Below are 24,094 nucleotides of genomic sequence, written 5' to 3' on the forward strand. Positions count from 1 at the left end.
AAATACTGTATGTTGGCTTTTTTCCTAAAAGGAATAACTAAGATTTTTCTGCCTTTTTTAATAAAAGGAAAGATGAAATGCTTTAACATATTCAGAACACTTTAACAGCTCACCTCCTTAGCCTTTCCTTTATTCTTCTTCCATCTACTGCCTGCTCTTCTTACGCTATGTAGAGTTCACACCTGATGCTATTTGCATCCACTGAAATAGCTGAAACACACAAGCATTGTTAGTTTCACAAAAAATGACATTCATTGTACTGTGCTATAAACTGACTGTAGATATACCAAGAGTTTGGGGCTTTTTGTTAGAAATCTAATAAGCTTTTAAAGATTTTGATCCTATTACACAGCATGTTCCCCAACCTAGAACTATTCCCCATCAGTCACCATAGGCAATAATCTCAGAATTCAGTTATATCCTATATCCTCTCTCCATAAGGAGAGGTCCTTATGCTAGGACTTATGTCACATGCACACAGTAAGAGAACAACTTAAATTCAGGGAGTGTTGAAACTATCTTTCCTTTTGATTTTACAACATTTGGTCTTGATGAAGAAGGTAACAGGAAGCTGAAAGAGGAAAGGGGGAAAAAAGTGCTCTGATCCCATCCACATCCCTTCCTCAACAGAAAAATACAAAAATAGTTTTCCACCTCAAAATGCCTTTAAACGGAAGCAGGAAGAAAAAGCTCCTACAAATTGTTAACTCCAACATTAAAAAAAAAAAAACAGAACTCTTCTGATATTCAAGTATCAGCAGGTACTTAACTTTGAAAAAAAATTTAAAAACATCCTGATTTTTCAGGAACTATTAACATGACCTCAGAAACTACAGTCAGTCTCATATTTAAATGGAATATGAGTTGCTTGGCTTCTGGATTTCACTGCAGATCTGAAACAGCTACACTCCACAGTATTTTACTATGCCATTTTGGAAGAAAACTTTCTGAAACACTTAAGTCATTTAAAAGCTAAGTCTGATTTCTAAAAGTAATTGTAAACCCCATCTTACCATTAAGACTGAAGTCATAGCACATTCCCCTCTAAGGATGCATGCTTTGAGATCAAAACCCCCAAGATGGATCTCAAGGCTTGATGTCAATTCCAAAGTTGGTGATTGTTGTTCACCACTTAAACATGAGCAATTTGGCAACTCCTAGACACTGACTGGATAGGCTGTGACTCATCTTTGGGGCTACAACATTTTAGGCAGCCTTTGCACTTGAGTTCTTGCACAGGAAAGGACTCAGCATCTGCATCCAGAAAGACTTCTTTGTCTCAGCATCCAATATTATCCAAGAGACTGCGGTAACAATGAGCGCGAATTACCCGGCAGTCCTGTACTAATGCTGTGTATGCAAGATTTCTAAAATTACAAACAAAATCATATCCTACTCAATTATAGGTTGTAAACTGGTAGAGAACAAATTATAAGTTGTAAACTGGAAGAGAACAAAAATCTGTTGTAAAATGTTGCAGCCAACACAATAATTGGAGCAGAATAACTATAAATCTAATTACGGAAGAGAATTGACTTCTGATATGCATCATAAAGCATCAGTGGAAAAATCTATGTTTTGTTGGACCCACTGGTAGCTCCACACTTGACTGGAACTCGCTACCAAAACCATGAGTCTTTTGCCTGTTATGTCAAAACAGTTTCCAGAGCAACACTGTCTAGTTGGCCCCATTCTGCTCCAGAGCTGACATACCTGTACCTACAAGCAGTTCTCCAGCTTGTTTCACCACTGCTTCTGTGACAGGAAATTTCTGGCCAAATTTCCCATACGAGTATGTCCAAGTAAGATTACACAAGTTAAATCACATGTAGCTGCCTAGTCCAGGGAAGAAGCTGTGGACTTCCTTTGCCTGTGGAGAGAAGGAATAGCATTGAAACAGTCACCCATGCCCTGCAATAGTAAGAACATTTCATGCGATTATTGTAAACAAAGTATTAAAGCTAGAACTGATGTAACACTGTGGAGAACAAGCAGCAGCTGCAATAAGCTATACAGAGCAATTTCATACCTAGCGTTACTGCTATGGAACAGCACTGAAGACAGACAACATAACCTTGTTTACTTGTGAAATCAAAAGGTCAGTAAGGTGCAACAGAGTATGCAAGGCTACCAGTTTCTTTATGGCTCAGCCCAAGAGTGTTTCCTGGGAAGAGGATTTAAGAAAACACATAATACTAGTGGATACAGTGCAAATGTAAGTAATCTGGCTTTTCATTTTCAGCAAGTCTTATTCCAGGGTTCCCAGGCCTTCACCTTCTCATTTTAAAAGGAGCAATAGATGATATAAATGTGGGGAACAGAGGCAAACTGATAACAAGAAGCAACAGCTGCTAAAAGCAAATCTGCATACACACTCTGGGGAGCTCTGCAGGTGCATTTAACACATCACGTCAGGCAGTATTATGAACAAAGCCAATGCACTATGAAAAGCAGAGCAATATTGAATGATGGTGATCTTTGTGCAAACTAATACTTGAGCATCTGAAGTAGGTACAGAAACACCACCCACCAGGGAAGGTGCCCTATGCAAGGCAGAGTAATCATCTGTTCTGTCTCCCTAGCACTGACGCGAACACTACTCAGTAGGATCAAACTGCCTGCACTGTATTTTGCAATGACTGTACTGTGCAATAAGCCATTGCATTTTTAACTTTCACTTAAAAAAAAAAAAAGAAAAACAAACAACTTTTAAGAACACCATAGCTCCCTAAACCTGTTCTGTGAAAAACATTATTTGCTTTCATCTTAATCTTGGTCTTCTACTCTGTTGACTCCCCATTGTAAGATGTGAGCCAGCTAACAGTTACACTTGTTATTATGAGTACTCATAAGCTCTTGCTAAACCTCTCCTCAGCTATATGGGCCTTGGTGTGCAGCACCTGCATCATCAGCAGCCAACCTGCTGTTTCAGCAGTAGCTGTAATGTTTTCTCTTTAGCCTCCCCACCTCTTCCATGTGTCAGAAACACAGCTAGCTGATACAGCCTATTTCTAACATGCCTTCTCCAATTCTTCAGCCTGTTAAAACTTTGCCCTGGCCACCCAAAGCTATGGTGGTCACTGTAAACCTATCCAGCTGACGTGTGTTTCCTTACCAGCCTCGTGGGAAATTAAAAAAGCTAGAAGAGGGTTCCCAGAAGTTATATCACTAACTTTACAGTGCTGTGAGACCTGAATAAGAAGGGAAGAAACACGCTCACATTGTTAACTTTTCATACACAAACATACAAATATCCCCTATTTCCCTAATCTTAGTGGTAGGGGAAAACTGCTGTATGCCAATTTGTATACGCATGATGAAAAAAAGTTTTCATGGCAAGAGAAGGACAGAAAGGACTATGATTATACAAGCCCCACCTACCCAGATCATCTTGGGGGGGGGGGGGGGGGTTCACCTTCTTATTTTCAGGACGTTTCTAACGTTAAGAATCTTCAGCTAGATCCATCTACAGGCTTGTCTACCTGTAAATGACTAAACACAGTTCTACATTCTCCAATACAAGAAGCTTGTTCACGGAACAAGATCAATCCAAACTGCCTAAAGAGCTACCTACAAAAAACCTACAAGTTCCATTAAGACAATCCACCATACCTGGCACAGTGCTCAAAAATATCAGCATACTTACCAAAGTCTTTTTGCATTCAGTGTTCTGTGACCTAAAAACCCATGTCTGTCAAAAAAGATTGTGCATTACATATAGGCTTTTTTAAAAAACATACTCTGTACATGAGAGACAGGCTGCCTTTAACAAAGAACGGACATTTTAAAAATGAAGTTGCAAGTATTATGTTTAATTCTACACTTAATTCTATGCTAAAAATACAGAAGGTAAATGAGATGAAATGGGTTCTATCGTATGATTTGCAGTCTGACAATTTAGCGAAATGCATTTGGAAGGATGCACTTGCAAGAAAAGAAAAATAATTCTTTTCCACAGAAGTCAGAGATGGCCAGATCATTAGGATCAACTCATGCAAACTTGCAAACTACCCACACAAAGCACTACCACTGATGTTCAATGCTTTCAAACCTGGATAAGACAACCGTCATGAAACTCAAGTCCTTCCTCTTCTGGGCACAGAGCACTGGACCTACCATGACAATAGTATGCAAATTACAGCAGATTAAACTAATACAACAATGTGCTTTTTGGTGAGATGCCTGTTTCTACATCCTTCGATGCAAGAATTCTGAGTATTAAACCATGGCTGAATAGAAACAAAGACCACACAGACCAAACTGCCGTACAGTTACGACAACTACAAAACGTGAAAGTTTTAGCCCTGTTTCAAAGAAGTGACATATAAATTAGCTGCTTTATACATACAAACACAGTAATTGTGCCCAGAAGCAGTAGGTTTTCCTAAAGTTCTTGGAATTAAAAAAAGAAAAAGTCAAACACTGCCCTGATGCTCTTCATTGTTATAAAGTAGATTCTGAAGTATCAAGTGAACTACATATGAGCAAAGAACTCCAACTAATGCAGAGTTTAAAACTAGGTTTACAATTTCCTATTTTATTGGCATGGATGTATTTCTAAACTTAAAAACCCTTCTGGCAAGTTATCTCAATTTCTTATGACAAAATTTTGCACAACACACAAATATTTACAACATATACATATTTTTTCAGTCTTTTACAACTGGTTCTTAAAAGACAAACATTTTATAGGTTACCACAGAACAAAAGCTGTGACTTAGTTGTTTTTAATTTCATAAAACTATCATAAGTTAAAGTGAATAGATTTTCTTTAAATTCCTTGTAGCATTTTACAAGTGCAACAGAAAAATATGAAGAACCAATTCAGGATAGCTGCAGTTCATTGGATAAATGTTGCCCGTTGTAGTCACATTATTTCACAGCAAATTCTTGAAAAAATAAGCACCAATCATTCTTGCAAAGAACAATTTTATCTAAAAGTATTGAAAAGTGTTAAATACAAGGTGTTTAATTTACATAACAAGCAATAAATACACCATATCCAAACTTTTATTCTGCATACTGCTACCCTTGTACATATAATGTACTAAAAAGTCAGCAAATTGTCAACACCTTTTAATTTTTTTAATTTTTTTTTTTTTTTTTTTTTTTTTAAAGAAATCAATTTGACTTCCAACCAACGGTTTGCTACTATAACAAAGGCCACAAACAGTACGTCTGGGACAGCATACAGTGTTAAAACTGACGAACTCCAAGGGAAAAAAAACATCTAGCAAATAAATCGAAAAGCTGTAGTTCATTGCTGGTGATATTAACATAGACTAGAAAACCTTAAATATGCTGCTACTATGATTTTTTTCTTTATTTAATTGTTTAGTCAAATACTGTAAGAGCAAACTAACACTCTTACAGATCAAAAATAATTGTGTAGCCACACTGTATTCTCATTGTCCTGCATGGAAAGATTTGATGCAACTTCATAACTTTGCTTGAGCCTTTATTTTACAACAGAGCATTACCTCTACCTCAGAATTGCACATAAGAAGGCTATTAAAAAGTACAATAAAAATCTGCACAAATCAGACTTAAGAAGAGTCAGTATGCTGTACACTTTCTACAATATTATGTTGATAGGTGAACAAACAATAAAGAAGTGCTGCCACTAATTTTTTCAGAAAGTTCTTCAGCTGAGGAATAATCAAATGGAATTTGTTGGTGTTTTTTTTTTTTATTTTATTTTTTTTAAGTTCGTTTTTTAAAAATGACATCCAGGTCAGTTTAAGACCTATAAGCTTATGCATTGAGCCTTAAAGACTGATCTTCCCTCCTCCTGGAAGAAATATCAATATCTATTGAATCCTTGCCAACAATGAGCCTTAATCTCTTTGCTGGAGGAAGAGGAATAAAGTCATCAAATTCATCATCATAGTCATCTTCCTCTTCATCATCCTCTTCTGATGAAGATTCATCTGCCGTTTCCTCCTCATATTGAGCATAATCATCTACTTCCATTCTTGACTCCAAAAGGGAGAGAGTTTCACTACAACACACACCATTCTCATGAAGGTCCTCAGGGTATGTCCCCCTATTTTCTTCCTCTCGTTTTAACTGTATTTTTAGTTTTGTTGAACTATTGCCTGATCCTGAGTTAAACCCATTATTTAGCTTTGCTACATATAAATTATTATCCTTTTCATGGTCTTTACTTAATTTGATGCTTATTTTTGAAGAATTCATTCCATCAGATTCTTGGTCATTTGCCTTGCTACTGCTATCATGGCGCCTACGAAGAGTCAGTTTAGGGATCCCAGAGCTATTTTCAAGGATTAATTGTGCATCATACCTCGTGATTCGTCTTTTCTTTTTAGTTTTTGCAGTTCTGAAGCTGTCCTTTGCTTTGAAGCTGTCAGATGTTACAACAGAACAGCTACCAGATCCAGATATACAGTCTTGATAGCTAACAGGTATATCTACCACATTATTTCTCTCTCCATTTTCTGAGTGAGAACTGATCAAGTCTGGTACTTCATCTTTTACAGGTGTATTGTGCGTATTATCTGTTTCATCTAATTTTGCAGGTGGTTTCACTAGTTTTCCTTGTCGAGACTTCTTTTTTGACGTGCCTGCGTCATTTTTCTGACACCTGGCCTCTCCTTTATGTGACGTTCCGTGAGCCAGGCTGCTTTCATCCGTTGCATGAGACTGCTGCTCTAAAACGTCCGATCGTGTTCTCGCCAAGTTATTCTTATAGCTATCCAAAGTATTTGGTTCAAGCTTTATGTCAGAGGTCTCCTTCAAACTCATCCGTGTTCTCATTGACCTCCGCGTTATGTATGTGCAAGGTGGTATATCACCATGCTCGTGAGCACCTTTCACAGAATTCAGTTTATACTCTCTTGCTGCATGCCTTGTTAAGCATCCACTAGAGACTGCAACTTTGACTGGTCCCTCTAATTCTTTATCCTTTTTAATGGGCAAGCTTTTGTACAAAACTACTTTAGGCTCTTTGAGAACTAAATTTCCCATTTCGAGCTTTTTAGAAGCATTCTTTTGCTCTGGCCTTTTGCACTGATTTCTCTGCTTAATCTTTGAAAGTAAAGGCTTTGCAGGCTTTTTCAGTCTCTTTGGTACCCTGGAATTATTTATATGAGTTAGTTTAGATGAGGTAGAGTTTGATGATGCTGGAATTCTTGATATAGACTGTCTTGTTAATGTTCTATTTTTGCCATTCTTTTTCACACCAATTGAAGATTTTCTGTTAGCTGCAAAAGAAAAAAAGTGCTCATGATGCTGACGTAACCTGAGGTTTCCACTCCCCAAATTCTGTAGTTGTTTCATTTAATACTTTTAATTAAAATCTAGACAAGAATGATATTATGCAGTAAGGAAACTGGTTTATTTCCTATTCAGATGTGAAAGGACTGTCAAAAATACTCCAGTTCATCTAAATTCCAGGAGTACATCTAAGCACCCATCTACATTCCCTCATCATCTCCACTATATCATTTGGTGTCTGCCTCCCCCTCCCCCCAAGCTGCTTCTCCCACTGACTTTTCCAGATTGATCCCACGTTATCCTCAGTAGATACTGAGAATTATTCCAGCAAAAAGCTGAGGATGAACAAGCTCTTGTTTTAACCAAGATTTATTTCTACCAGGAGCCACAAAAAAAAAACAAAACAAACCTTAACTACAGTAATGGTTTCATTTTCAATTTTCCAGTTGCCTGTCAACTGTCATTTAAGGTGACAGTAACAGAGTTCTGCCTGCCCAAGCAAAGCTGCAACTATAAAGCTTTGTAATCAGAGATCATACAACTAAAAGAAATGTTTGTTACTGGTTTGTTTTTTAATTTGCAACATCAAATAAGAGACAGATGGAGCCAAAATATTCAAAGTGACTCAGTTAAGTCAAAATTGAGAATATTTGTATCTTGCCTATATTGTGTTTGAGGGGATAAAAGAAAAAAAAGAAATAGTACTCACTACTCCATGAAGAGAAGTCTCTCAAGAGCATGACAAACAAAAATCCCTTCCAATCTCTTCTGAAATTGTTAACTGTGTATGTTCATTTCACAATAGGTATCTGAACTATCAGACCTGGATGCTGAGGGGGAATAGCTGCCCAGTTTAAAGCATCTCCAAAGGTGATGACTATTCGTTCAATAATCTCCAGAAATATTTCTGTAAGAATTGTTTTCCTCCAGAATGGAGACTCCTCAAGCTGAGTTTACTTTCCTAAGCCACGCTACTGCATGTGATTATTTACCGTATTTTTCAAATATGTACCTAATCAACAAAGCTCATTAACTGACAAATTTAGAAATATGACACCAATTATTAGCTATAACTATACACAAGAGAAGGAAAGAAAACAAGAACATACAAACAAAACAAGAATATACTACTTCTTATAAAAAGGCTTAAGGAAAACAGTTAATTTGCTATATAAATTATCTTCAGCTTCCTTAATCAATTACAGTTCTAAAGAACAGCATTTGAGATGCTTCCCAAATACAAGAAGCAATCCCACCACAGTGAAAGTTCATGTTTTATAAAACCTTAAGTCCCACACTTGCTTACTTGCATTAGCTTTTTCCTGAGTGGTATCTGCATCAGTGTTAGAGCTGACGGACTGGCTGTCTGAGTTTTTGCTGCTGTCACCCAGCTTTTTGAGCCTGTTCAATCGTTTATCTGTTTCTCTCAGTCCATATTTACTGTTAATCACAGGAGTAGGGGCTGGCAATCCCACTCTTGATTTAAAAGCACCAGTTCCACGTCTACAAAGGCAAATATGACAATGTATTAATAACTACTTGAAACAAAGTCCTAAGTTTTTATATTAGTTTGAATCATACAACACATAGATAAACAATACCAACAACCTTTGAATTTATTAGCAATCATGGACTGTTTTAATCAGATATCTATACTGGAACAATTTCACTAAGAAGGTATTTAAAAAAAAAAGTTTCCGCTAATTTCTTGTGAGAAGAAGAATACATAAGTAAGTTTTCTCTTGCTTTACATCTGTTCTACTATCTTTTCATAATGAAGTTATACAAGTGAAAATGGAATATGGTAGTTTAAAATACTACTTGAAATCAACTAAAGTAACAGTACATATTTTTCCTATTCACAGCATCTTTAGAAAGAGTTTTAAGAGTACATGAAATGGAATACGATGATCACGTATTTCTGTTTTCCTTTAGAACTGAAAGACAAACTACATAGCTGTCTAATTTTCATGATAAATAAGAAAACTTGAAAATTTCATCACAGAAAACAATAGAGATTAAGAATTTCTACACTTGCACTTGAACCTCTGCTACACAGATCCTTTAGTATTCCTGATCATCCTGCAGGCTTGCATTTTGCAGAAATATTGGAGACAACTTCAGTTTGGATTCCAGTACATTGCACTGGAAAAAAATCCACAAAATGTAACCAAAAGCACAAAGATTGGAGAGGATCTCAATCTCTACAAAGTTAACTATTATTATTATGCGGATACAATATTATACTGAACACTCTTGGCATTATTTTGAACTCTGCAAATTACAGGCAGTTAAAATAAGATAACAGGCTGAACTCAGCACAAGTGGCAGTAGCTTGAGATCAGAACAACACTGCCATAAATAATGACAACAGCCTTCTGCCATGTCTTTGGTGCTTGGTTATTTCAGTCAGACACGATGAACTGTGTGCTTACCTAACAATGTAAATGCACATATGCACGTTTTCCTCATGCTGATTTTCTTGGAGACTTGAAAATATTTTTCAGTGCTAACCTTCCCTCAGCTCCAAAACATATCCCACAGAATCCCAGAAGCCTAGCATTTTAACATTACAAAATTACAACCTTTATGGAATAGCTGAAATTGGATCTCCTAAGAATTACTTCTTGTGGCATACAGACATGGCTGATTTTTCTACACATCTCCTTTTTCATAACACAGTTACTTATTAGGTTGGCTTCTAAACACTTATAAGGACTCATTTTCCATTTCTCAGCTCCCCTAAATTCAAATCTCTCTTCTAATTTTTGTAACATAACCTTGTGACTGAGAAGTAGACCCACGAAGCAAGAATTACACAAGTTAGCTTTAAAATACACAATTTTTATGTACTTGAAATAAAAAGATTACGTTTGTGAAAGTATTCTGATATATGATGTTGGTCTGTCCTGAAACCTAAAGTATGTATTGATGTTACATTAAAGAGCTTGAGCAAAAAGAAATGACCCTCCACATTGGAAGGAAAAAGTGATAGGGCTGTTCATCTATTCAATACTTAGCAGTTCCCAGGGCTGAAGTACACTTTACCTAGAAGGTCTACAGACAAATGTCTGAGACTGCACCCCTTGCTTGCAATGACCTATCAACATCAAATGAGCTTTGAGGCCCACACCAGCAGGTTTTTCCCTTGAAGCGAAAGAACTGTTAGTAACCAAACTACACAGTAAAAATGAAGGTTAGATTATGAAACTATTTACATAAATGTGCATCAAACCTTCACACTCACAGCAAGCAGGAAATAGAAGAAACATCTGTGAAATTCCTTTGAATGATTTAGTTCAGTTAGGTTCAGACGAGATGAAAAACAAGCAAGCTTGGTGCTATGGTGCAACAAATAGATACAAGAAAACACTGCCCTAACCAGCAGACATTTAATACTTAAACCCTACAGGTTCTGATGAAATAATGTGAAAACTACTTAGATAGTTTTCATCAGAACTTCATTCAGATCAACAATGAAAAGACTAATGAAATCTACTTTGCTCTAAGAGCTGCAGTCAGAATCCGGTTGCTAATGGGCCCATAATACCTATAACTACTTTTCTTTCCAATTCTACCTTATTCAGAAAAGGTTATTTCAAAGATTCCAGATTGCTTTTCGTAACTTTGGCTATTTCCAGAAAAAAAAGAAAAAGAACAGAAAACAGGAGTTCTTAGCAAACGTGACTATTCAGTAATAATTTGAAAAAAATCATTATGATGAATTAAGAAGCAATAATAACGGGTAGAAGAATTGTGTACTCATAACCAACTGCCACTATTTTCACAGAATATGTTATGAATATGCCCAATTCTATTGGAAAAACTTATTTACATCAATGCATACCTTTCACAGGTGTAACATTCGCAGTATTCATTATTTTCTCCAAAAAAGCCATCTCCATAATAACAAGAGATTTCTTCTCCAGGTTCAATATCTCTCAGAGCTTTCACACATGCTGTGTCTCTGCCAGTTGACACAAACTTGAGAAAAGGACAGGAAGTGAAGGGGGAAGGAAAGAAAGGCAAGTCATTAAGGTTGAACAGTAAATAAGAAAATAAGAAGCAAAAAAGCTGGCTAGGAAAAGGTGTAGGGACAAAGAAAAAAAGCAGGGGGCTTTATTTATTTTTAATTTCTTGCTTACCTTACAGTTAGGTCTGCAATCTGAAAAAGGTCCAAAAGATAAAGTCAATTAACTGTTGATAAGACCTGAAACATGAATAGTTGTAGATATCTAAAGTAAGGATTCACTCTGACTTCAGTAACTCTAGAATCTCAACTAAATACTGGGAGTTGTAGCAGTACTGCATAAAGCTGTATATCAGGAGAAACCACTTTGATACAGTTTGGTTTCTGAACTCTTCCCTACTCTACCACAATTTCTCAAATTTCCTCCTCTTCAAGGTAACAGGATTTATCTCAAATCCTACCTGCTCTTCTTTCAGAGTACAAATGCAACAGAATCAGTGAAACTTCTGTGTAAGCGTTTAAAAGAAGCACAAGAAGTTCAGCTAATACGTTATTGCTGACAACATACAGAAACTTTGCTATATTAACAGTTCAGAATAGGACAATATGCTCCACTAACTCAGCTGCCACCTTCAAGATCTCTGTGAAGGAAGAAGGCATCACTTTCCAGAGCCTCTTCAGAGTTTTCTCAGCTCACAGCCAGTCAGCTCAGGTTTGGGAAGCTCCCAACAAGAGTTCTATGTTACACCAGTAACCAGTGTGCTCGATTCTGGTGTTTTCTCTGATGCCCTGTTGTGATCTAGCTCACTTATGCTGTTTCTGAACAGAACTACTTGTGCCATTTAACATAGTTTCAATACTTATTACTCACCATGATTGATAAACGCAGCAGGACCAAGCCACAGCTGTGCACAGTTTTTCCTTGTGGAATACATTACACTGAAGTCATTTTCCCCATGTCTCAGCAGCATGTTTTCTTCCATTTCTGATAGTTCAGCAATACAGCCAACAAGTAGTTCTATTTTATCATTCCGTTTCCTTTAGAGTAAAGAACAGTAAAGATAAGCATACATACATTTAAGAAAACCATAAAGCATAACAGCATGGTATTTTTTCACAAAAGCACAAGATGACAATAATTAGACTAGGTAGATCTTCTCTCCTACATGAACTAAATGTTATTATGCCACTACACAGAATCAATTACATGAAGTCTGACAGGCATTACCCATCACTATTTCTGCAGTCTCCTGAGGATGCAAGCAAATAACCGCAAGAGTTTTGATTATTTCAGCTTCTACAGCTGTTAAAATGACAAAGATTCTTTCCTTCTTACTTATTCCCTCTAGCCAAACCTCTCAAGTGCAAAATCCTTCTTTTATAGAGACTGCAAAGCACTTTTATCAATATTGTGTTTGAATAATTTTCTAGCTATTGACAGGGTTTTGAAGCACACCTCCTGTTTCTCCCTCTCAGAAGGTCCTTCAAGACTTTCAGCATTAGAAGTTTCAACACAAAACTTTTCAACGCACTTAAATGCAAAGTTTCCACTCCAATTCCCTCATTACAATTTTAATTCTAAATCACGCTATACTTTTTTTTATTAACTCACTCAAAATAATTGGTAGAATGAGAACGTAACAGTAAGCTGTACTACTTACCATTCTTTCGTTGCAACTATTTTGGCTCCATTCTGCTCAGAAGAATACCGATTACAAGGCAGTATCTCAAACCCACTGTCAGTTGCAAACATTCGTAAATAAATAAATACCTGCAATGAAGGAAAATAATAGCATTCTGTTAAAAGCAAAACAGTAGCAGTGAGGAAAACAGTTTCAAGAAGTTGTCTCGGGTCTCAAAGAAACACGGAGATCTAACAACCTTTTCAAATGAGATTTTATTCTTTCCAGCTCTGAACAAGATATTATTTCCATGAGAAATCCAGCTGCTGAGTTCAGAGATTGCTGGACCAGATCACAGTTTCAACCAGTTCCTTTTGGCAGCTTTAGTTAAAAATGCTTTGGGAAAGCAGGATTTGCTGCTTACTTTCTTCTATACTCCTAGATTAAATCTATTTCAGAATAGGAAAAGGCCAAATTCCTTTTGGTTGTATATGCAAGCAACATGCTGAATTCCAGAAAGAGCTTTTTTTTTCTTTTTTGAAGTTAAACAGTACTACAATTTCTCTGCAACTCTGCAAGTCAACAAGCTTTATGCTTGAGCACCCCAAAGTCATTTTGTGTAAAAGTAGAGGAAGAGCAATAATATTCCCACATAAAGCTGCTATACACATTAACAACTGAGCCAATTCAGCTTTGAGGTACCAAGGCTTCTCCCTTTTCCTTTTCTTTGATCCACACTCAGATTTACAGTAGCTGTAAGTTAAAAAAAAATAAACAAACAGGAAAAAAAAAACAACAATAAAAAACACAATATAAAAATAAGTCCTCGAAATTTCTGTCTCTCAGCAGCAGGGCTTCTCTCTTCTGTCTAGGACTTAAGCCAACAATAGAAAAGGCAAATGTGTTTTTCCTTCTATATGCCTATGAAATAAATAGCAATGGAAAGTTAGTTTTCCCCAACATTCCTCCAAGTTATTTGGGTTTTAACAAACACAAGTTCACCCTAAAAAAACATTCAAACAAGCAACACGTAACTGCAGAGGATTTCTTTACTTTGCTACTGCTACATTCTTATGAAAATTTTACATTTTCTTAGCCTTTCAACCATCTGAAAAAGCGCATTAATTATTACAAGTACACCTACATGTTCTTTGAACAACCTTTCCTGCATTTTGTTCTTGTTAAGAAAATAGTGCCGGGCCCAGTCACCTGACGTCAAGGACTTGAAGGCTTTTTCTAAGTGCTCATCTTTCTTAAAACGTTCAATCACCTCTTTTAGTTCTTCTTGCCTTCCTTTTATAGGTCGAAATCTGAAACAAAGAATAAAGCTATTCCAGTCCACTGTTATTCATTTGCAGTCCTTCCTCACAGTAACTCACAGCACACAAGATTTTTTTTACTAGCCAGGTAAGTATTTTGCTCCTCGCATAAAGAAACCGACTGTTATGCAAGCAAACTACAGACCCTCACTTTCAGAGGTAATGATAAAGGCTCCAAGCTTACTGCATCAAATTTTAAAACCCTCCATTCTGCTGAGGCAATTTATGTATAAAATGAATTGCTGATAATATCAACCAATATAGAACAACACTTCACTATTTTCAACACCTTTCATTTGGAAGACAGCATCCAAAGAACTAGTATAATGCAAGTGTCACTGTCCTAACTTTCTTTATCGATTTACGATTGCTATATGTACAAAAAAAAAAAAACAAAAACAAGAAAGTAAATTGGATGCTTTAAGTTTTATAGCAACTCTAGTATCAAATGATCTGTACACAGTTCTGGCTTCTGTAGTTGAAGAAGTTAACAGCTTTTGACTAAATCCATGAGATTAAGACCATTTAAGACCTTTCTTAAAGGTATACCAGTTTCATTATCTCCAGCAGAGAGTTACCATACTGATCTTACTTACCAAGCAAAGCCTGTATTTGATGATAAAAACAAAAAATAGGAAATAAATTACTTAATTAAGTTGGCAGAAGGAAACCTCATCAACTCCCTAACAGATTAACATTAAGTGTTAATTAACATTAAGTGTCTCAATTTTACTCAATTTCACAAATAGCTAGTAGTGAAGGGAATACAACTTCATTCACAAGGAAGAAGAATGCTGTATTTTTGCTCCTGATACAGTAAATAAAGACCTTTGAACAGGAGTATTGGTTCCAGGGGCAGTGCAGGTTATCAGTTTTCCATGCTTTTACATAAGCACCTTCTCTGAATTTTCCATTTGAAAAAAGGTCTCTGCAATAGAGTAACTCTACAGTTCTTTACATCTTTTTGAATACTGCAAAAATTATCAGCATAACCTTGTGAGCTTTCAGAACAGAAAATACAGTAGGTAATTCAGAGAAGATACGAGGTAAGTATTCTACCTGCTGGGATAAGATCTAACAAGACTACAGTATTTCCAACAAGAAGTAGATGATGCCTTTCTAAAACTTACTGACTTCAAACTGCAATAAAAGTTGTGCCAGAAATTTTTCAATTATCTTATTTAATAAAGAACATACTTATCCCCTTTCCCCCAAAGCAAAATGCCCAGCAAATCTTGTTGCAGAAGAAAACTCCCTTCAGGCTACAGATGAGGTGATTGTCATTTTGTTGTTACACCAAATCAGCTTCACCTATCAGTCGGACATACAAGCAGGAGAAAACCTCCTGCTTATTCTGAAAACAAGAAGGAAACCTCCCCCAGATTTGACTGCCAAAACTCACAGAGCTTCCTCAGATACCAAGGGAATTCAGAATGAGAAGCTACATTTGACTAGTTTCAGAAAAGGACTTACTCTTGTAATGGCAATCAGAAACACCTTTTGTAACAGGGACCCATTTGTACTCCAATCATCACAAGCACAATACACACCAGCAGGCACAAATGTTAGTAAAGTGCTGTCCAGTCACATCTGTAACTACCAACTGCACAAGAGGAAAGACGTAGCATTTACTGCTAAAGTTTGGGCTTTGACAATTTCAGTTCTTTCAGGGCTAAGTGAATGACTACTCTATTGTGTTTAATTTTTTTTTTTTTTTTTTTTTAAGCTAAGTAATCTGCAGGAACAGAGATAGATGGAAAAACCATCACATTCAATACTGTATTAGCACTGGAGAGATGTACATGCTGACAGACACTGTCATACATCAAGAAACAGTTCAGTTTATGCCAGCTAGAGACAGCAGTATCCTAGCTCCCTGGAAGAAGCAAAAAAAAGAAAGCACGGTAGATGAAAAAGCCAAAACAGAAAAGAATTAATGCCCTATGTTTTTTTTAGTAATTAGGAGAACATCTTATAGCCTCAAAGTGGCTCTTCTGTTTCACGTCTTCCACAACTCATCATTCTCTAAAAGGTGACCAGACTTGAAGAGTTACCTTAGGTAGCTCAGGAACAGACACTAACCCTGTGTACCCCCATAGGTTACATCAGCAGGGGTTTCTCCAGGTACTTTTTTCAGGCATTCTACACTGCTACCAGAGTCCTTTCAAAAGTCTAGCACCAACTCACGTAACATCATTGCAGACAAATAGAAATACTATATACACAACTCTTGAAAGGACCAAAAAGAAGGCTGCAGAATGGTTTAAGTACGGTAAAAAACAAAACCAATCAAAAAACATCTGAAACACTAACAGATCAGATAAATGTTATGCTGTACACCAATCATTTGAAATTTGAAACAAGATTTTTCAAAGTACATGACTTAGAAGCCAGGGTTCAAAAATACTATCAAGGATCTCCTGCAGCACCTTTATCACATTTTACTGAGATGATTCACATGGCAAAGGAGCAAAGAAAAAAGAAAAAAGGAATCCAAGCAAGCAATGGAAGCATCCACACGTATGTGGAAAGAGACTGGAAAGCAGCAGCACAACACACTTCATGGGTTCCCAACTCAATGAAACAAAATGATGCTTTGCACCTAAGCAAGTGAGTTTTTTCACAGCTCAACTGCAGGCATGAACTGCACTATAAAAACTGTATGAAGTTTGAGATAAGCCAGAATACCGCAACCAGATTTCTCATGTTTCACAGGGACATCACCACATACACTGCAACAGGTACCTGCTGACTTGAGACAAAGGATGCCAGCAGGCCAAGAAAGCCTGAAAGCTGAATCTTCCTCGAGAATGTGAGACTCTGCTGCATTTAATATATATGCTTCACTTCTCCCAAGAGAAACAAACTTATTCATTCGACTTTCCCAGCACTCCCTACCACAAAACCAAGTAGATATGAGAAACTATAATGGTACTATGATTTTGGTAGTACAGAACTTCCTCATTTCACACATGTCATGAAAAGTCTACTGATGCTTAAAGTATCTACATGACTGTTTTCCAACAGCCTGAAGAGAGCCTGAAAAGATACTGTAGCTGAGCAAAATCAACCAAACAAGGCTTTTAAATGTCTGTAAAATGGGAGACTGCTCCAAATAAGAGAAATGAAGAGATGGAAAGAGCTCAAGAAAAATAAAATGAACAAGCCAGCCATCCCTGTCTCAAAACTCAAGAGCAAACTCAAGTCAGAATCATGTCTATCCAAACTTCTTGTTCACTCCCATGATTCACACCTTTGTCAGATTCTATCACAAGAACTGAACAAGGTGCTCTCATATTTGAATCTGAGCACAGGCACAGAATCCTTGAGCCATCCTACCAGCAGCTTCAAGGAAGCAGATCTCACAGAGCACAGGGTTTACTGCAGAACAGTCTGGCTGTTCCAAGTAAGTTAATGCAAAATTCAGCTATCACAGTATCTTTAGAGAAAGACTAGTCACCCTTCTTCCTGACAAGCTGCAGAATGGAAACTTCTTAAATTTCCCAGCAGAAGATGATCTTATCCCAGTTAAGGGCCAAACTGAAGCTGTCTCAACAAGCAGGATGTAAGAAAAAACTGCTTGATGAAGCACAGTGCTCTCTCTCTCTCTCTCTCTCGTTTCCTCTTACCTCAGGAATACTTAAAGAATCTTGAAACTCCAAGGTATAAAGCCAAAGGTCAGTGAGATGCTTGCCTATAAAGGAAGTTAAAGGAGAGGTTCTGGTAAGTTCGGAAGCACACTACCTTGCTCAGCCACTGACAGCACAGAATTTGAACAGAAATGGATCCTGAAAGAGTTTCAGTATGAAAGCCCATGTAATGCATGTACCTCACAGCCCCAAAGGACTTCACCACTAAAATGAATTCTTACATCCTGACTGGGAAAAAACAGAAGGAGTGACTTTGTCAAAACACAGCATCCCATTGGCCTCTTAACTTCCAGACAAAGTGCTTGTTATTTTTCTTTAGTAGTTGTGGAAAGAGCAAATTACTGCTTCTCTAACTCCAGGGATTCAGCACAAAAGCTAGCACTGCAAGGCTCTTAAGCATTTCAAGACCACACAGCAAGAGTTGAAAAGTAATATTTAGTTAACATTTTTTCCAACTTGTAGTAGGAGTACCTTAAGTAAAAACTAGTTCCATAATAATCAATTTCTGTGTTTAATCTCCAGTGCCATTGTCAGCAAATATCCCATATTCCTTGAAGGCCAAAGCTCAAGACTGCATTTTTTTAAATGATAAAGTAGTCCACTTTACTCAAGTTTCTTGAACGGAAAGAGGTACACATACCACTGCAGGTAAAACTCAAATCCAACCTAGACAGAAGTAATGAAAATTCTAGCAGCCACAGACATTCATCCTCACTACAGTTGAAAAATAAATGCATTTTTAAAGTACTGATGACAGAGGCAGCTGAGAGAATGCACATTCTTTCATTCTACCATGTGGAGTATCAGGATAAAATTCAACTTAACAATCAGCACAACTACTGTGCATAAGTCAGTCTATCCTTCAAACACATAACACTTTTTTACTGCTAGAAGTACAACTAGAAAACCTGTGTAGGAGTAGGGTTTTCTTTGGATGGTTTTTCTAATCCAAAACATTTAGCAGCACAACAGCTAATTCCAACACAGTCTTTGGGAATAGGAAGAGAGGAGGAAGAGAAGCAGGAGCAAGCTTGATAACCTCACTGAACTCACTGGGAAAATGTTTTGTTTTGTTTTTTAAAAAAGGGAATGTATATTTTAAACAAAAGTCAAACAAAATCACTTTTGACAGCAAGTACACAATGGTGACTGAAAAATCTAAGAGCTTCAGAATGAAAAAGAGTATTGCTATCTGTAACACAGCACAACACTGAAGTTGAACTATGCACCCATGCAACCTCCTGCAGAAGGTGTCAAGTGCCTTTTTCCACATTTAAACTCCACTCAGTCAATACGATCCCTTTAATAACTATATTTAAAGAAGCTGGGGAGTAGAGAAGAGATTCAGCACAGACCTCCAAATGCAAGTGAGTGGGACTGCTTTGCCCTTCTTGTCTTCACTACTGTTCCATGACTAAGGGACCAGGAGTAACATCCCCTGTCTAGTTCAGGAACGACTGCCTGTTTCCCTAAAGACAGCAAATGCTCTTGGCACGCTGTTGAGAGAAAGCAGCTTCCAACATATCATCCCCAAAAACATCATGTTTGCTCTGGAAAACTGTCATTATTAAAGCTTGTTCCACTTTCAGGCAAAACCACCCCTCCCATGTGCCAGCTTGCAGCTTCACAGAAAGCAACAGTGTGGAGTTCAGAAACACACCTACGTTGTCCTAAAACACACTACAATGCATTTGATTTCCTGTACTACCAGGAAACTTAAATGACACTTGGAAGTGCTCTTGGTATTCCCACGCATGATGCTTGAGCTTTAGGGAACCAGGAACCAAGAGCAATCAGTAACAGCAATCACATGATCAGGAGACTGGCTCAAAATTTAAATGCTAGCACATTTGTATACAGTATAGTCAAAGGTGGATTAGTCATTCAGGCAACTTCAGGACTCAGCCTAAGGAAAAGTATCCAAAAATAAGAGATAGTAAGATGAGCAAGAATCCCCTTGGCTTTTTTATAAACCTCAGCTTTAACCTCCAGTGTTTGACAACTTTTAAACCTGGAAAAACTGGTTTTCAAAATAGTGGGCTTTCTTTCTACAGACAGCATACAAGACTACATTAATCTTACAGCCAGGATAGCCTTTATTAAAAAGAGGATTCATATAAGAAGTGAAAAAACCTCTGAGAGTATCTACACTGGATGAGACAGCACTTTCTTAAACATGGGTGGTGGTTTTGTATTTTTCTGACTAATTACTAACATGCTATTTTGCAGGCATATGAGCTACCAAACTAGGGAAAAGGATGAAAAGCCTGTACAGAAGGGCACAACCTTTGGAAACAATCTGCTTTCTCTTGGAAAACCAGGATGATGAAACAAATAAAGTTACTTTTAAGTAAAAGCCATTAAAGAACTTCTAGAGCTACATTTTAGGCAGGCTATCAAATCCCTGGCAACAAGACATTTCAGAGAAACGGTGGAAAAACTCACTAGGGGATCTGACTGAAATCTTTTGATAACTAGCTTTCAGCTCTTTGAGATGTTACTGACATGACAGTTTACAAAGCTACCAGCCCAATTCCCAAGACAATGGACACTGAGGAACTGCGGCACCTTCCTCCTACTGCCTCCAGAAAAAAACAACAATCCACACAAGAAGCACACTCAGGTTCTTGTCACTACTTCAGTATTAAGAAGATATAAAGAAGTTCCAGAAATTATCTAGATATTTAACTACAACATTGTAAGTTTCTTCTCTAATCAATACACTATGGGAGAAACAAGTAATGTTTACAAACTCTCCAACTAAAGGCATGAAGTACAGAGAGTGCTTACATAGAAGACACTTCTGCAAACAAAAATGCAGATTTGGCTCCTACAAGCAAGATAAAATACAACTTCATTAAGCAATCATGAACTCACAGTGGGCTGCTAGTTGCTAGAATACTTTCTGTGCACTACCAACAGCCAAGCAAAAACGCCACCGTCACTTCCATGTGCGTCTTCAAACAAACTGCAACATGGGATGAGGAAATATTGCCATGCCTTCATAAGCAGCTATTTTATTTTAATCTCACCTCATTACACAAACCATGTTGCTAAGATTTATATGGCTAGACCACACTGAAACAGAAGATACCCAACATAAGTTGTAATCTTTGTTACTACAAGCATATATCTGGTACCTGAATATATTTGTTTTGAATTGGGTCTACAAACATTCACTTCCATCCCTCTCCCCCCACTTTCCCTCAGAATTACATGAGGGCAACAGCTCTACAAAGTTCTAGAAATACTATATCTCACTAGATGGAAGGAAGGTGGTCCAAGCCATGTAGCTGCAGTATAAGCAGAAGTCATCGCTACACTGAAAGAAACAAGAACTATGCTGAGAGCTTAATTTTGATTCACTGTAATGGTAGAAACTCTCAGTAAGACATTAAGAAAGAGTCAAGACGACAAGCTTCTGGCAGAAGTTGTAAGCCTCACCTAAGTATTTCCCATAGCGCTCCAAGATTATTAACTATTGTCCTTGAAGGCTGCCTGTAACTGTACTCCGAGCCTGAGAAAGGAAGAAACACATGATGATAGCCTTTGTGTAGTCTTTCGTTGCAAATCAGTAATTCAAGAAGTATTTCACACATTGAAAACATATCATTTATGAAAACAAATTCTCCAGCTACTGATAGATACGTAATTTCCTTAGCAAATACAAAAGAATTAGCTGTTTCTGAACAGCCATACACCACCACTCATGCAACAGCAACAACAAAAAGGGCTTTTGAGCATATGTCTTTATCTCAATTGACTTCTGGAAATGCAGATACAACTGAATATCTACCTGAACACTGTTTTGGGCACAACATGCTACTGTAATCAACAGCACAGAGACAAAAGGAAGAATGCTGGGATTTCCCTTAAAGATAGGCACTGCACTCTGTAGAAAAGAGAGCGCTCCCTGGAATAAGTCTTTACAGTTATGCTACAACTTCAGGTGCAACTCACACCATACGGCTATACCAGTCATCAGCTTGTCACATAGACACACAAACACAAAATACTGAACTGATACTCTGCTTATTTGCCCATGCTATAGAGGTAAATTGTTCTTCTTTTAAAATATCCACAGCACTAAGTTGCAAGGGTTGCGAAGCCTGCTTCTCATCACCTGGCCTAGAAACCCCAGCTCAGACCAAGATCCCCCATTTGTTCATACAACAACACACACACAGTTCCTTGTCTTTAGAAGCTTACCATTCATACACAGCTTCCCCAGTAAGCGAGCAACGCATATCCTTTACAGAATACACTTAGACATGGTGGTATAACTGGCAAACAGGAAGAGGCATGCAACAACTAAACCAAAAGCCCTCCCCAAGTTTAAGCCAAGTATTCAGGCAGGCATATAGCAGTGCAAATATGGTAGGAAGGTTCCAAATGTGCACATAAATTTATCTGATACATACACAGACATATCTGAGTAGTGTTTGTTCAGCATGAATCTGCAAGAGCTTGGTATCAAGTGGCACTAACATTGGAACTCTGGGAGTAAGTCACCAGATGTTGTAGAAGTTGAGGAGAAAAAAGATCTCTTTGGCCAACAAAATAAATAGGAAACACAACACGCTCCCCAAACATCAACTCTTGTCTTTGAAACATTATTTCAAATGGCTAAAGGTTTAAAACTGAGGATGAGTTAAGTGTTTAAGCTAGAAAAGCATCTATTAACACACAGCTCTACAGCAGAAGCTGTTCTAAGGATAACAGTAATAATAAGGATAATAACCTGTGATAGCTTTACAAAACCAAATAGCTACAGAGCTTTAAGTTCCTGTCTCAAATGCAGCACCATCCTAAAGGCAGAATCCAACTGTCACTGTTTCAGACTTCTGTAAACATGCAGGAAATTCCACAGTTATCATCTTAATTGATGTAATCAGAAAACCAATTCTTAAAAGTAAAGACAAGTTACCTAGTATTCATTTTGTGTGTCTGAAAACCTAAGTAAGGATCAAGAACCAAACTAGTTGCTAGGTCATCGTTTTCACACAGTTCCTTGGCAGACATTCCAGAGGAAGGCACATAACGACTCTGACCCTCAAATCCTGAAGCACCACTACCTGCAAATAAGAAAGCATAAACCAGGTATCATTTATGGAATGTTCTGAAACCCAGCTGCATTAGGGGGTAGGGGAGGCTGCAACTGAACTTTGGACAGCAAAAAAAATTTTTAAATCATAAAGGAAGAAGCAGAAACACAGTTCATTTTTAACTCTTACTTTTGTTGGTTATCATAGCTGACAATAGCATTTCAGAATGTATTTTTATGGGCATTTTTAATTTTGGCTTCCTTCTCTCTCCACCTCCCCACATACAAGCATATTCCAACACAACCCAGTCATACTTGCCTCTAAAGTTTAAGGCCTATGAGTGTGAGAAAGCCAATAAAATTTAAGTCTGACTGTCCTAAAATTTGAAAGAAGGGTTTTTACCAAATTTTTATTTCATTTCTCACTCCAAGTCAATAGCAAAAATAAACCCCAATGTTCCTTAAAACAGCTTTCTAACTACTATTGATACATGTGACTTCACTGAAAATGGGGTTTACTTCAACACAAACACACATTCACTAAAATTTGGGCTAGTAACTTGAATCATATCTGTTATCTAGCACCAATCACACTAGTTCTCAATAACTGCCAATCATGTATTTTGCACACAACCAGCTTCAGATTAATGTACGTTCTATCACTATCACTTAACTTCTAAACTGAAGAGATCTATATTCCCCAAATGAGTTACAACATCCAACAAATACAAACATAATCAATACTTCTGGTAAGAGTTACATGCACACCTCCTTCATGAATTAAGACCTTAGTAGAAGCCTGGCACACAAACTGATAGATGAAGCACAAACACCAAACTGCACAAACATGTACGTACATCTGCTTGATCTTCTCTCAACTCCATTTTTGCCAGACCTGGGATTCTCCTTTCCTGTGTGCTGCAATTTGGTTTGATTCTGCACGTGGTCATTAGACGCCCTGCTTCCACTTCTCCTGCCATTCACCACCATGTTCTTGGATTCTCCCAACCACTTCATGCCCACAGACAGCCTGACCCAGTTGCATTTAGTCACTTTTCAAAAGGCTCGGAGAAGTGGATGAATAATTTCAGCTCCAATACCTACTGGAAACAAAACATACACATCATTAGAAGTTACAAGGAAATCTGTTTCCATGACAAAGCTTTAACATACACTCACATTAAAAAAAAAAAAAAAAAAAAAAAGGTAAAATGGTGATCTACATTTGCATTAGGAAAAAAGAAAAGTAGTTC

The 24,094-nt window shown here is 37.4% G+C and overlaps 1 protein-coding gene across 10 annotated transcripts in view; it reads right to left on the minus strand.

Moving 5' to 3' along the window:
• The window catches only part of KMT5B (lysine methyltransferase 5B), a 45,913-nt gene that overhangs the window by 19,252 nt on the left and 2,567 nt on the right, over positions 1-24,094 (minus strand). For 3 of the 10 annotated variants that reach the window (XR_016466766.1, XR_016466769.1, XR_016466767.1), the window contains exons 2-10: positions 23,699-23,941; positions 22,725-22,872; positions 13,973-14,138; positions 12,868-12,977; positions 12,078-12,244; positions 11,382-11,401; positions 11,084-11,220; positions 8,543-8,739; positions 114-7,223 (exon numbers count right to left, since the gene is read on the minus strand). Coding sequence is in view for 1 of the 10 variants with exons in the window: in XM_031608948.2 (XP_031464808.1) it covers positions 5,755-7,223; positions 8,543-8,739; positions 11,084-11,220; positions 11,382-11,401; positions 12,078-12,244; positions 12,868-12,977; positions 13,973-14,138; positions 22,725-22,872; positions 23,699-23,858 (2,574 nt within the window). In the remaining 9 variants the exon portion in view is untranslated. The other 7 variants (XR_016466770.1, XR_016466768.1, XR_016466771.1 and 4 more) reach the window with 6 other exon arrangements.

This window comes from Phasianus colchicus, chromosome 5, assembly GCF_987193195.1.
Source record: "Phasianus colchicus chromosome 5, bPhaCol1.hap1.1, whole genome shotgun sequence".
NCBI lineage: Eukaryota > Metazoa > Chordata > Aves > Galliformes > Phasianidae > Phasianus > Phasianus colchicus.